Source organism: Botryllus schlosseri, chromosome 16 (assembly GCF_051294905.1).
Source record: "Botryllus schlosseri isolate E-star chromosome 16, Bs_hap1, whole genome shotgun sequence".
Classification (NCBI taxonomy): Eukaryota; Metazoa; Chordata; class Ascidiacea; order Stolidobranchia; family Styelidae; genus Botryllus; species Botryllus schlosseri.
Window position 1 is genome coordinate 5,211,051 of NC_137251.1, and position 12,038 is coordinate 5,223,088.

General features: G+C 39.6%; 1 protein-coding gene across 1 annotated transcript in view; it reads right to left on the reverse strand.

The window, feature by feature from the left end:
* Nucleotides 1–12,038, reverse strand: part of LOC145459063 (rap guanine nucleotide exchange factor 2-like) — a 36,755-nt gene that overhangs the window by 23,236 nt on the left and 1,481 nt on the right. The window contains exons 2-11 of the mRNA XM_080337655.1: nt 11,603–11,730; nt 10,283–10,366; nt 8,296–8,371; nt 7,161–7,289; nt 5,504–5,789; nt 3,405–3,541; nt 2,326–2,487; nt 2,111–2,260; nt 897–1,058; nt 653–832 (exon numbers count right to left, since the gene is read on the reverse strand). Of these exons, the coding sequence (XP_080193781.1) occupies nt 653–832; nt 897–1,058; nt 2,111–2,260; nt 2,326–2,487; nt 3,405–3,541; nt 5,504–5,789; nt 7,161–7,289; nt 8,296–8,371; nt 10,283–10,366; nt 11,603–11,730 (1,494 nt within the window). The remainder of the gene's footprint in view (nt 1–652; nt 833–896; nt 1,059–2,110; nt 2,261–2,325; nt 2,488–3,404; nt 3,542–5,503; nt 5,790–7,160; nt 7,290–8,295; nt 8,372–10,282; nt 10,367–11,602; nt 11,731–12,038) is intronic.

Consider the following 12,038-nt stretch of genomic DNA (forward strand, 5'->3'; position numbering starts at 1 on the left):
AAAGTAACCACACTAATGGGATTTCGTGTATTGCTACTGGTAATTGAAATGCGATCAAAATCTGCTAAAAGTGAGGAAAATTGGTATATTATAAATGCTAACCATTTGATATCACAAAAAAGTGAGTTTAACAAGACTTTAACTGGTAACTGAGGAGTCAACACAATGACTTGGACTCGGACTCGAGTCATAATACCATGACTCGGACTTGACCCTTTGGTCGATGACTTGGACTTGACTCGGTGGTGAATTGAAAATGACTCGACTTGACTCGAGTCAAAACTATAAAAGTGAGTTTGACTTGTGACTTGGTTACAACCCTGTGCCAGCGTCACAGGATACTGGAAGACCTGTCGATTGACCTTTGATAAAATGGATTCGGCATGCTAAAATCGACACTTGGTGAATTTGGCACGAGAAATGTAATATCAATAATTATTCTCACGAAATATACGGCACTTGGTGAATTCGGCCCTTGTTATGTATGTAATAATGTATTCGGGTTAGGGGTTAATTTACGGTTAGCGGTTGGGCAAGGTGTTAGGGTCGGTGTAGGTTGAGATCCGGGTCCGCCAAGTGTCAATCGACTTCACCGGTAACCAAAATATACATTGTGTATCAACATCTCCATTCCAAAACTAGCGGCCCTCACAATTTTCACCACTCTCGGTTTCGCCTTGGTGCTGCACGCAATATTGAACAGCACGCATTCCCCGCTTTTTTTGCTCTGGCGCAGTTTCTCTTCAAATTTCTCGAGCAATTCCATCATGCACACGTCCTCTTCGAAGTCATTGAAATGATTGTTGACCCAGAGCAAAATAACTCTTGTGATCTGCCACAAACACGGTATTTGCGTAAGCGATTTCGGTGTAGACTCATAAAACGAAAATGCACACCTTCGGTTTATGTTTGTCTTCGTCAAACCATTTTAAGAGATGTTCGCAAATTTCCCTGCGCTGATTCCAGAACGCTCGGTACGTCAGAAGAAAGTCCTCGGCGTAGGTGTTGTCGATGGAGTTCTCCTCCAACAAGTGTTTATGCAAAGACGAAGGCGTGCCCTGAATTCATAGTGATTTCAGAGGAAGATACTACCAAGCATTGCCGCAGTATTGTCGTATTTGCATGGCTGCTGTTTTCATGGCCTAATAGTTAAGATCTGGCAGTATTTTCAAACGGTTAGCAACGAACAAAAGTAAATCACGACCAAACTGTGTTCCACCATGAAAATGAATAGACTTTACGTCCTAATTGCCCGGTGAATGGTACCAAACAACTCTGTGACAGTCAATTCACGGCGCAGATACGACTTATATGCACCAATGCTCATCCAGTTTTCCATGATACCGGTATTATTAGTTAACAACTACTACTACTACTTCTAGAAAGGACCATGCATAATCAAACAAAACAAGTACAAAATGACAAATCCCTCTATGAAATCACTGGGTTACTAGAATTTGTCTATATTCAAGTCCATTTGGCCGTAAAGGCTCTTGGTGTGATCTGACCCCGATTATTTGCAGAATGACTTAAATCATAAACTACAAGACAAAGAAAGATTGTTTCAGCCGCAAGTGAGTTGGAAGCATGCACATTGCACACAGATGCAGGCTGCTGTCCGGTCACTCAAGCCGTTCATCTTTGAATGGCAGTGTCGTTACGATATCAAAATTCAAAATACATTCGAGGTTATGATGGATAAAAAATCATTTCGAGTTGGCGTGAATACTGCAGTACGAGGATTGTCAGCAGATGAAGACCAGTACAGTATTGTGATACGTCAAAGGCAAACGATGAACAAATTATTCCAATACAATAGGTGCAAATAATCTTATCTGATGAGAATACGGGATTGGATCTGGACTCATTTGCATCTCAACATAAACAACAATTTTAACATTTCAACGCATCACAGGACTGCGATACCACGAAAAGATAGGAAGGCGTCGAAACGACCTGCCGGCACATAGTGACAAAATCCCAAATCATCATTCGTACTATGACGAACCAATTGTTTCGGGTCCAAAGATCACGCATCCAATTTCTGCCGAGTCAGGCCAGAATCGAATTTTCGAAGGCTACGATATGATACTGCAGAAAATCCACCCACCCGAATAACAATATCCCCCGTCCGTCCTCCATCGGCCTCCCTTTTCTCCTTGACCATCTCCAACTTCTCGTCGGTACCGTAAATAAACTCCATGTTCTCCTTCCCTTGCGTCAAAACCTCAAAGTAGTGCTGCTGCTTGATGCAGACAAACTGGAAAGCGCGGAGGAAAAACGGTTACAAACGGGTTTGAGATTGACGGCGTACCGCAATCATACTTGGCATTCGTCCACGCTCGTGTACATGACACCTTTGTGATGCTGAGGCTGCAGGTTGGGCTCGACGCCGAAACTGTCGCCCATACCCAACACTTTCACTTCGTCGCTGTCCGAATACAAGACATGCACGGACCCGTTTATGATGACAGACCATGAATCCAGCTGAAAACGAATTGTGAATTGGAAGAAAAATTGTCTGAGTACGACAGGAGTTGAGATTGCACATATCTGGGCCAGGATGTAGACCAAGGGTGCCAAACATCGGGCCCCGGACAATTTAGTATGGCCCGTGAAGCATTAGCCGTCTTGAAATATTATTTCCTTGGAAGTATTTATCAATAAGAATCTCAACTTTTGAGAGAAATGTGCTGGATAATACAATCATTTTATCATTTACTGAGCAAATATGGAGTTGCAAAGTATGTTTGTTGCGGCAAAGAGATTCTTTATCCTCCCCCCTTCTAAAGAAGTGAGTTGGGCTCGCAGTGGCCGCTCAATGATCTGTTTTCGGCTGTGACCCGGAATAAAATCCATGGAAACCCGAATCCGAACCATTTCAATCTCTTGTATTTTTCAGAACACAAAAGCAGGGCCAACACTGCATTACAACAAAGGGAGCATAGTAATACGCCAACCTATGTCGTCGTCACCTGGTGTTTATGACTGTATTGAATTGGCCAATCATTTCATCTCTGCACACTCCATTGATTGATTGACTCTACTGAAGTAGTACATACAAAAATATCCAGGCCTTTGGATGAATATGTTTCATTATGGAGAAATTTGTCAGTTGCTACTGAATCTTCATCTTGTAGAATAGCGTCAGTAATTGGCATTTTATAAAGTTACAGGGAGCTGCTGGTTGCTGACCCCGGATATCGAACCATAAACCACATAGTGGAGCAAGTGGCACAAAATTTTATTCCAGCGGGGCGAACATTTACGGAAGAAAAACTCCCAGAGTGCTCGTGATTACGAACTGATGAATTCTGCCAATCATGAATCACACATCCTCCGCCATTGTGAGGCACATCACGTTGTCGCGGAACTGGCTACGGAGGTAGGAAACATCACGGTACCAGTTCATTGTCATGCAAGAGTATGGTCTCGGCTTTCTCGGCTTGCGCGAACACCATCACTTTGCACAGCTTCCTCCTGGTGTGCTCGGTAATGTTTGAGAACGCTTGCAGGCTCCGCGTAAATTCGAATAGCGTGTCTAAACGGCAAGGTTGACACACTGTCATCTTTCCTGTTACGCCGGGAAGTTGATAATCATTGTTTGATGTCCACTGCCACAGGATCAGATCAACGCGGCGCTTCCCCGTTTCCGGGGATGGGTAACATTGGATCGCGTTCATTCAAATCCAAATAATATAAACACTCCAAACTTATTAGTAACGTATCAGTGTTACTCAGGGTTGTAACCAAGTCACAAGGCTCCGAGTCACAAGTCAATGTCACTTTTACAGTTTTGACTCGAGTCAAGTCGAGTCATTTCAATTCACCACCGAGTCAAGTCCGAGTCCAAGTCAGCGAGCAGAGGGTCGAGTCCGAGTCATGGAATTATGACTCGAGTCCGAGTCCAAGTCATTGTGTTGACTGCTCAATTTCCAGTTAAAGTCTTTTGAAACCCACTTTTATAACTCTGTTTGGTGATATCAAATGTTTCGCATTTATAATATACTAATTTTCCTCACTTTTAGCAGTTTCTGGTCGCATTTTCAAGTACCAGTTCCAACAGACGAAATCTCAATAGTGTGTTGGCTTCGAAATTACAATGAAATGTCGGTCTTGGCCGTCTGAGTCTCGAGTCAATGACTTGGTTCGAGTCGAGCCATTTCCGTATTTTGAAAAAATGACTCGAGTTAAGTTGAGTCATCAGAAAATCGTGACTCGAGTCATTACAACCCTGGTGTTACTTGAAAAATTTCAGTCCTAACCAAGGTGAGAAGCATCGGACCCAGAAGTCTGTAGTTTTTGCTTCTCGTTAAAATAGAACTACAACAACAGATAGTGTCCTCAACCCGCATTTTATTACATGCATTTCAAAGTTGTACCATGAACAATGTGGTTTCTCTTGATTACAGAGATATATCCGTGGATCAGAGTGGGTTGACATCCCATGGACTTACTCGATCATGATCAGTCACATTGCATAGTGTATATGATAAGATTTATCATCTGTTCTGCACATATCAAGTAGAGGAACCATTATAAACTCTATTGTTTCACTTTGAGACAGCTACCATGACGTTACAATTAAAACCGCTTCAGAGCCAAAGAAATCATTCCTGTCGATTTGACATTAAGATAAGCTGATCGGATTAAAGTCGTCCATCACTTACTGGTACGCTCAACACACAGCGTCGATATCACAACACAACCATCAAACAAATCATCATAAACACAGGCGATATGCGTGAAGTTACAAAACTAGTCTCCCACGCGCTAAGTCACAACACCAAGTCTTCTAGATGTAATTGACAGAAAAAATTTTACCGCCAAGCTACAAACTCCGAACCCAAGTTTCAATATCACACGAAGTGGCATCCACTAAATTATGCTCATCAGCAAGATAAAGAAAACCGAGATGCTAGTATCAGTTTTGGGGTCGATGAATTATTCGATCAGTTCAATTCTGCGCCAGCTACAGTAGCAGAAAGGCAGCAAAAAACATGATTAAAAACACAGTGAGCTAATTGAACTTGTTTGAACTACGTAACACGTATTGCTGTTGCTCAAGGTGCCATTTTCTCTCAATAATACTTTTTAATCTGAGTGAATAGTTAGCGATGCAAGCATGTTGCACATGACAATTCTTGAAGCAAAATAACACCGACAAAGTGTAATCGCACAGTAATAGTCGGTAAATTGTCCAAACTCACAAATAGATTGGTCGAGACCGACAAAGCACATTGCACGGCTTGACTAAAAGTCTTATTTAAAGCAAATTACAGCATATTGAGCAAAACAAACAGATCAAATTCAAACAGACTACGTCCTTGGCTTTTTATCCTCTCATATTCATGTAATGGATTCCTTAAATCTACATGATCGCACGACAACATATCAAGAACGATATGACGTCAACAAACAAAACTGAAACTACAGCCAATAACTAATTAGCCATTTCATTTCACAGACTCGGCAGAGGCCGTTAAAAAGCACGGATACATACCGTGGTCATCTTCATTTCTATCATCGAGGTCCTTCTTCAAAGCGTCGATGACCAGATCCTTGATGACAGAGGAGGAAGAATGCAAAGAAATACTGTCGTCGTGCTCCTCGATATCGTAGTTATATTCCCCGTCTTCCATGTCGTCCGCCTTCAGATTTTCCTGGCTGACAAACTCGCTTCCTTGCGACGAATCCCACGATTCCCGACTGGCGATGGACTGAGACTCCGAGCCCGGCTCGTGACCGAGTTTCGTACGTCGCGATCTGTGGCTTCGCATCGGCGATGCCTGGGTGTAAAAAAAGTGAAAGTATTCAATTAAACGTCCATCTGACCATCTGCATTGCATGAATTCTCCATTAGCAGTTGCACTTTCAAAACAATTAGGGCCATCGTCAGGCAAAACCAAGATTTGATGAAATCGACTGCTGGAGTTCGAGTTTAGTGATTTATTTTGACGTGTCAGAAAAAGTCAAAAAAACTTTGCAGCCTGCATTTCGTTTGTAGCGTAGATGTTTGCACTGTCGGTAAACTTACATTTTGACATTTTACATCTTGTAGCCTACTTCATAGGTCAACGGTCAAATGAAACAAATACGTTGACATGGTGTTACGCTCAAGGTACCGCAATATCCTAACTGAAGCAATGCTGCGTGGGCATTGGCTCTATATCATGAAGGGCATGATGAAAAATTGTGACGTAGATAACATTGTCAGAATGAAGCCAGCCAACAAACAACTGCTGCAGTGCTGTTGAACGTTCTTTCTCCGTTTTTTGCAAGCTACTTAGTAAGGACGGACACTTATTCTACCCGAGAATGTAGGAAAGTGTCTTTCGACTGCAACCAATTCGAATTATTTCTACCACAATGCGTGATGTAACAACTGCAATTCTTCACAGGTCCAGATTTCGTTATGAAAATATTCATCAGTTTTTCAAGTCAAAAGGATTTTCAGGCTAAACTACTTCACAAGGACAGACAGTAACAACCTGAAATGAAGATAAGTAGTACAATTCTAACATCATGTGCGAAAACACCTAATTTTTAATTTTTAGGTGAAAATAATCGCCCTACTCATAAGAGAATGGGTGATGTCGAAAATTCAAATTTACTATCATAAAGAATATTATGCCCCTTCTCCACCACATCAAAGACAGTTTGATATTTTTTCTACCATTCATTTCATTGCACTTGTGAAAATGCTCGATTTTTATCACTGCAGAAAAGAGATTTCCGCTAATATACTCAGCTTTTTACTGCATAGAAAGTACAAGTCTAGTTGATAAGATAACTGACGAAGGGGCATATAATATAAGTGCTTGACAAAATAGCGTCTCATTACTCGAATTATGCCAATTTATACTTCATGACTGTAATGCTAACTTGTTCTCTGATTTCGTCAAATTTCGCGAGATGATTCCATAGAACCGGTGTGCTAACTGGTTGAATCCGAAAACTGCTTACATTATTGTGTATGCGCTATTCAATTTGTTTGTTGTTAAGAGTATGGTTGATGAAGCAATAAAAATATCTCACTCACTCCCCCGTTAAGTAACAGCAAAAGTCTATGCAAACACAACATGCAAGTAGCCACCACGTTGACTAAAATCTATTCATGACCCGGCAACTCCCACTGCACACTTCAAGGAAGCGCCCACCTCCACATTATTACTCCCATCTTCACCAGTGTTGGATGAAACGCTTTTCAATGGTGAACCATGGTGGGCAGATTCGTTATTTTGTTGGTTCCCAATTATCATCGCTGTCTCGTCATCTGGATAATCAATCTAAAAACAAAGCAGTAACCTGCCAGTTGAACATAGAAATGTGCATAGATATGTGTTGTGCAGTCAAAATGCAAGCTGTGAGAACGAGAGTCTGTTTCTGTGGTGAATGGCAGTATCATTAGGACACAAGTCATACCATGGAATATCATGCCAACAAGGCAAAGGGCAATCAATCAATCAAGGCATTACTTGCCAGTTACTACAAATGATAGTTCAAACAATTGCCCATTGACTGGATACATCAATGCATCACGATCTGATATCCTTATATTTATATGCAAACATACCGGCAGATCAATGAACTAACCAACATAGACCAGAACACTCCTTGCAAAGTACGTCAGCACATGGTTGTAGCACATCAAAACGGCAACATTGCGCACAGCAGTCATAAAGCACCTTCGAGCAATTCATAACACATTGACAATTGGTCATCAACACCAGTCACCACATGTGGCTGGATTCATTTACTATTTCTCAAGACAATGTGAGTGTGTGAAGTAATTCATTCCCACCATTGCCATTTGCAATTTATATATATCATCAAAGCTTCGAATTATAATGGTGATGTGATAATGTGATGGCATTAATGAGACTTGAATGTTTGAACGTTATAGGCAACTAGGCAGATGCTACACAAATACACGATCTTTTATATTCGGATATGTAATAATTCATTTGTATCATTAGTTTTACACATAAACAGTTCCGTTGGAGAATCGCAACCCTAACCTTGAAACCATGAAAACTTGAAGTGACAAACCATAAATTTCATACCCTAATCCCAATGACAACACTAGGTACGAAACTACTAAGATGGCACATTTTGAATAGGCCCTTGGCATGAAAAATTCACTGTGCAAGAAACAAGTTGAATAGGTAAGCCAAAACCAAACGGATGACTCAAAGAGCACAACTGCAATACACCTCCCACCGCCAACAGTACATTACGCCTCTGCAAGAGTCATACCACCGAAACATAAAATGAATTCAGTAAGACTCCTACCACAATCATTTCAGACTGCTCCAGCACCAGGCATTGTGTGCCTCTGAGTTTCATTCCTGGTATTCGCTTTCCAAAACTGGAAAATGAAAGTAGCAACACATAACACAATAGAAGTATGACACTAGGAATACTTGAATTGAATCTAATTTTCAAAAATTTCAAGCCATGTCGCGAATACAATGGCAATGCATCCAGTCAGTAATTTTCCTCCACTAAAATTCAGTCACAGTTCACATGTGTAATAAACAAATACATTGGCGTTGCAAGCAACACATCCAACCGTGTTGGTATCAGCTCATTTTTAGGTTGCATTATTCAAGGTAGTCCTAGAAACGAACTAGAGATTTACTGATTTCTCATCAAAACATTCCTCAGAATGTTACAAAAGCTACAATGCAATATCACTACTTGACACCGAAATCACAGATCCAGCAATATTATTAAGGCTAACCGCAATAATGCAAAATGCTTTGCTTTATGACTATAGAAAAAACTATCAGGACACACGAATTTTACATAACTGTAGGCTACGCAACAATCGACAATACGTAAATCGATCAAATTGGACACTGGACATAGTATAGATTCTTTTGAATTAGGTTCTGGTATTCACCAGTTAACAAGCTAGCATTAAACACATGGCCTTGTGACCTTTCTGTCACCTTCAAATTTTCTTCATCGATTATTTTGCGTTACACTATCATGTGATGTCTGTGTGGTCAGGAATCCAACTCATCTAACGTCTACAAACATCCAAGGTAGTACGCCGAAAATTCTATGGTTAAACATGAAATTGATAATAGCAATCCCCATCATCAGAATATTGTCATACTCATGACATTAATAATATGACGCTACCGATGATTCCAATTGGTACATCCTCTCATTTTCATTGAATTCACACCGCACGTACCATTCCCAAAACATGATGCATACTGGTAACAAAATGACAACAAGAACTAAGAATTACGAGTCTGAAGTAGTTGGGAAACTTATATTAATCAAGCCAATCCGATAAAGTGCATTTTGATAATGCTACAAGAATTTGCCAAAGTTCATTTTAATTTTTAGATTAGATTCAGAAGATTTGCACACAACGTCACAAAAAGTCTTTTAGCTATTGCAGGCTGCATGAAGTATACATTTTTCCAAGATCAATATTTATAAACATTCATTCATTATTCTCTGTTCAGTAGCAATTCCTATTAAGTAATCTCTCAAATTCACGAAACATGTCAGGAGACTGAAGATCTCACACATTGACATTTGCAATGCAGCATAAATCGGCATGTTACATCAATAACATCATTGCCAAAACTAAAAATAAGCATTAAAAGCATCGAAAAAGCAGTGAAATGCTAGAAAACGCACAACACTTGACAACTCTTTCCCTAAGTAGCAATAATAAATCAGTTTTTCTTATGAATTAAGGACAAAAACATGACATTTTGAATTGACTGGCCAGTTATTTCATTGCAGAATCTTCACACCCATCAACACCGTTGACCTGTTACCTAAACTAATGTTGCGGTAACTGGTCAAGCTACTGCAGCAGCACTAGGCTATTCGATTTGATATCTGAAGGTATATCTCAATTTGCAACAAAATATCTGCCACATTGAAATGTCAACAAGTTGTTTTCCATGCATTTGAATTTCTCAAATTGAATTTAAAATGATTTCAATTCTACTCCATATATTTTCTGATTTGGAAATTCCTGTATACCGGAAGAAAGCAAAGACAGTCTTGTACAAGGACATACTTGTAATTTACTGCTTAATGCATCATGGATATTTCGGAACATTGTAAGATTAAAGACAAAGGATTCCAATCCACAACACCTCAGTCACTTTACAATGACAAAAAAGGCTACATGGAATGAGATACAATTATTGAATATTGTACAGAATTTAAAAACACCATCAGTTGAAGTTACAATTCAAAACTCATACTAGAGCTAGATATGAAATAAATTTGTACAACAGACCTGGTGTTCCGTAAGAACATGGAGCCTTGTATGAATATAGATCCAGAAAGCAAAATAAACCAACATGTGCATGGATCATCTTTTCTGTTGAAACAAAGATTGAGAACCGTTAGTGATACATAATATATCCAATACGATACAGACATTTACTTCCGCGTCATATAAGCAAACAGCAATAACTAGATGGCCAAATGCATTTCCCAAAAATTCAATCAGCACTTACGAATTACGTCAATCGGAGTAATTTGCAGTTTGATCATGTCAAACCTCTATAATTAGTCGTTAAGACCTGATCAGAATTAACACCATATTCCGTTGTCAAATAGGGACTGAACAAAGTCGGAGGGAATGCAGAAATTTGCTAAAATTAGACACTTACAGACAGTTGTGAAAGTAAGAAAATTACACAACACAAGACACAGAAAATTAGAAATGCTAATATGACTAAATCATGTCAGCTTTGAGAAACACTAAACACATACACAAGCCAGACCTTTCTCAGACATTAAACCACACACTTGCTTCAATTTCCCAGATTGCATAGGTACGAACATACCATTGAATAGTATATTCATATTGAAATGAACCTGAATGTTGTCAGCTGACATTCGTCAGGGGTAATCATCAGCAACTAGTCAGAATACCAGATCCTGCTATAAGCTAAACCCGAACAAAAACGTGTAATGGTGCATTCACTCCGTCAGAGGGGCTGTCTTTTGTCACAGTCCTTACCCACAGGACAATTCCAAACAGCATAAACCAGATCACAACAGGTACTACACATGCAATAGCAAGATCAAGGGAACAGACTTTCTTTCTGAGCTCTAAATATAACAAATGATGGACCCAGGTTCGTAATTTAAACTAGGATGACTATAATATCCATAGATAATAAATATATCAATGAAGAACTGACAAGAAGTCAAAGCTGTTTGTGAAAGAAGACAAATAGCAAATTAACAAGGAGGTAGATCATTCGAGTGAACAGAAATATTCCATATGACCTAAAACTACTATCGGTAGCACAACATCAACTAGTGAATAAGCCCCTGCATGTTGAATGTTAAAAATAGTACTGCGTCACTGAACAACAGGCGTTGGTTTTGTGTTATCAGCAAAATCACCACGAATAAGTCACCTGTAACTTTCTAGAAATTTGACGTTGAAATTTTGAATAACTGTCCTTCCCTATTTTTACACACACATGCAATAATGCGTAAGAAGGCATAATATAACATAACATAACCTAACAACATTGCAATGAAACGAATGGGTCACAAATTTTAAATCCTACAAAAATCAATAAGGGTATGGTCTTACGTGTAAAGTATTTCATTTGCATCATGCCTTTCGTATCGTACTTGAGCAGCTAGACTTCTCAGCTTTTGCTCTCGCAAATTACAGAGTGCCTCGAATCGATGAAGTCGCGAAAATATAATTTCCAGATCCTTAAAATACCATCAAGTTCATTCCTCACACACAGAATAGTAAATCGAGTGATTTCCATATTGGGCTCTGGTGATAATTGTCCATCTACTTGGCCTGACTAACCATTCGAATTCAATGGGCTCTTTCATGTGCAAAGGGAAATCTAATTAGTAATTAGGCTGTATAAAACTACAATTCGTACCCCTGAATCAGTATAATGGCGTTTTTCTGTAGCCTAGGTAACGCAGACACCGGCTTGTAGAATGATGTATATTGGATAGTCTTTTGTTAACCAGTTTTGGAAAATTGCTCGGTACATATGGTGACT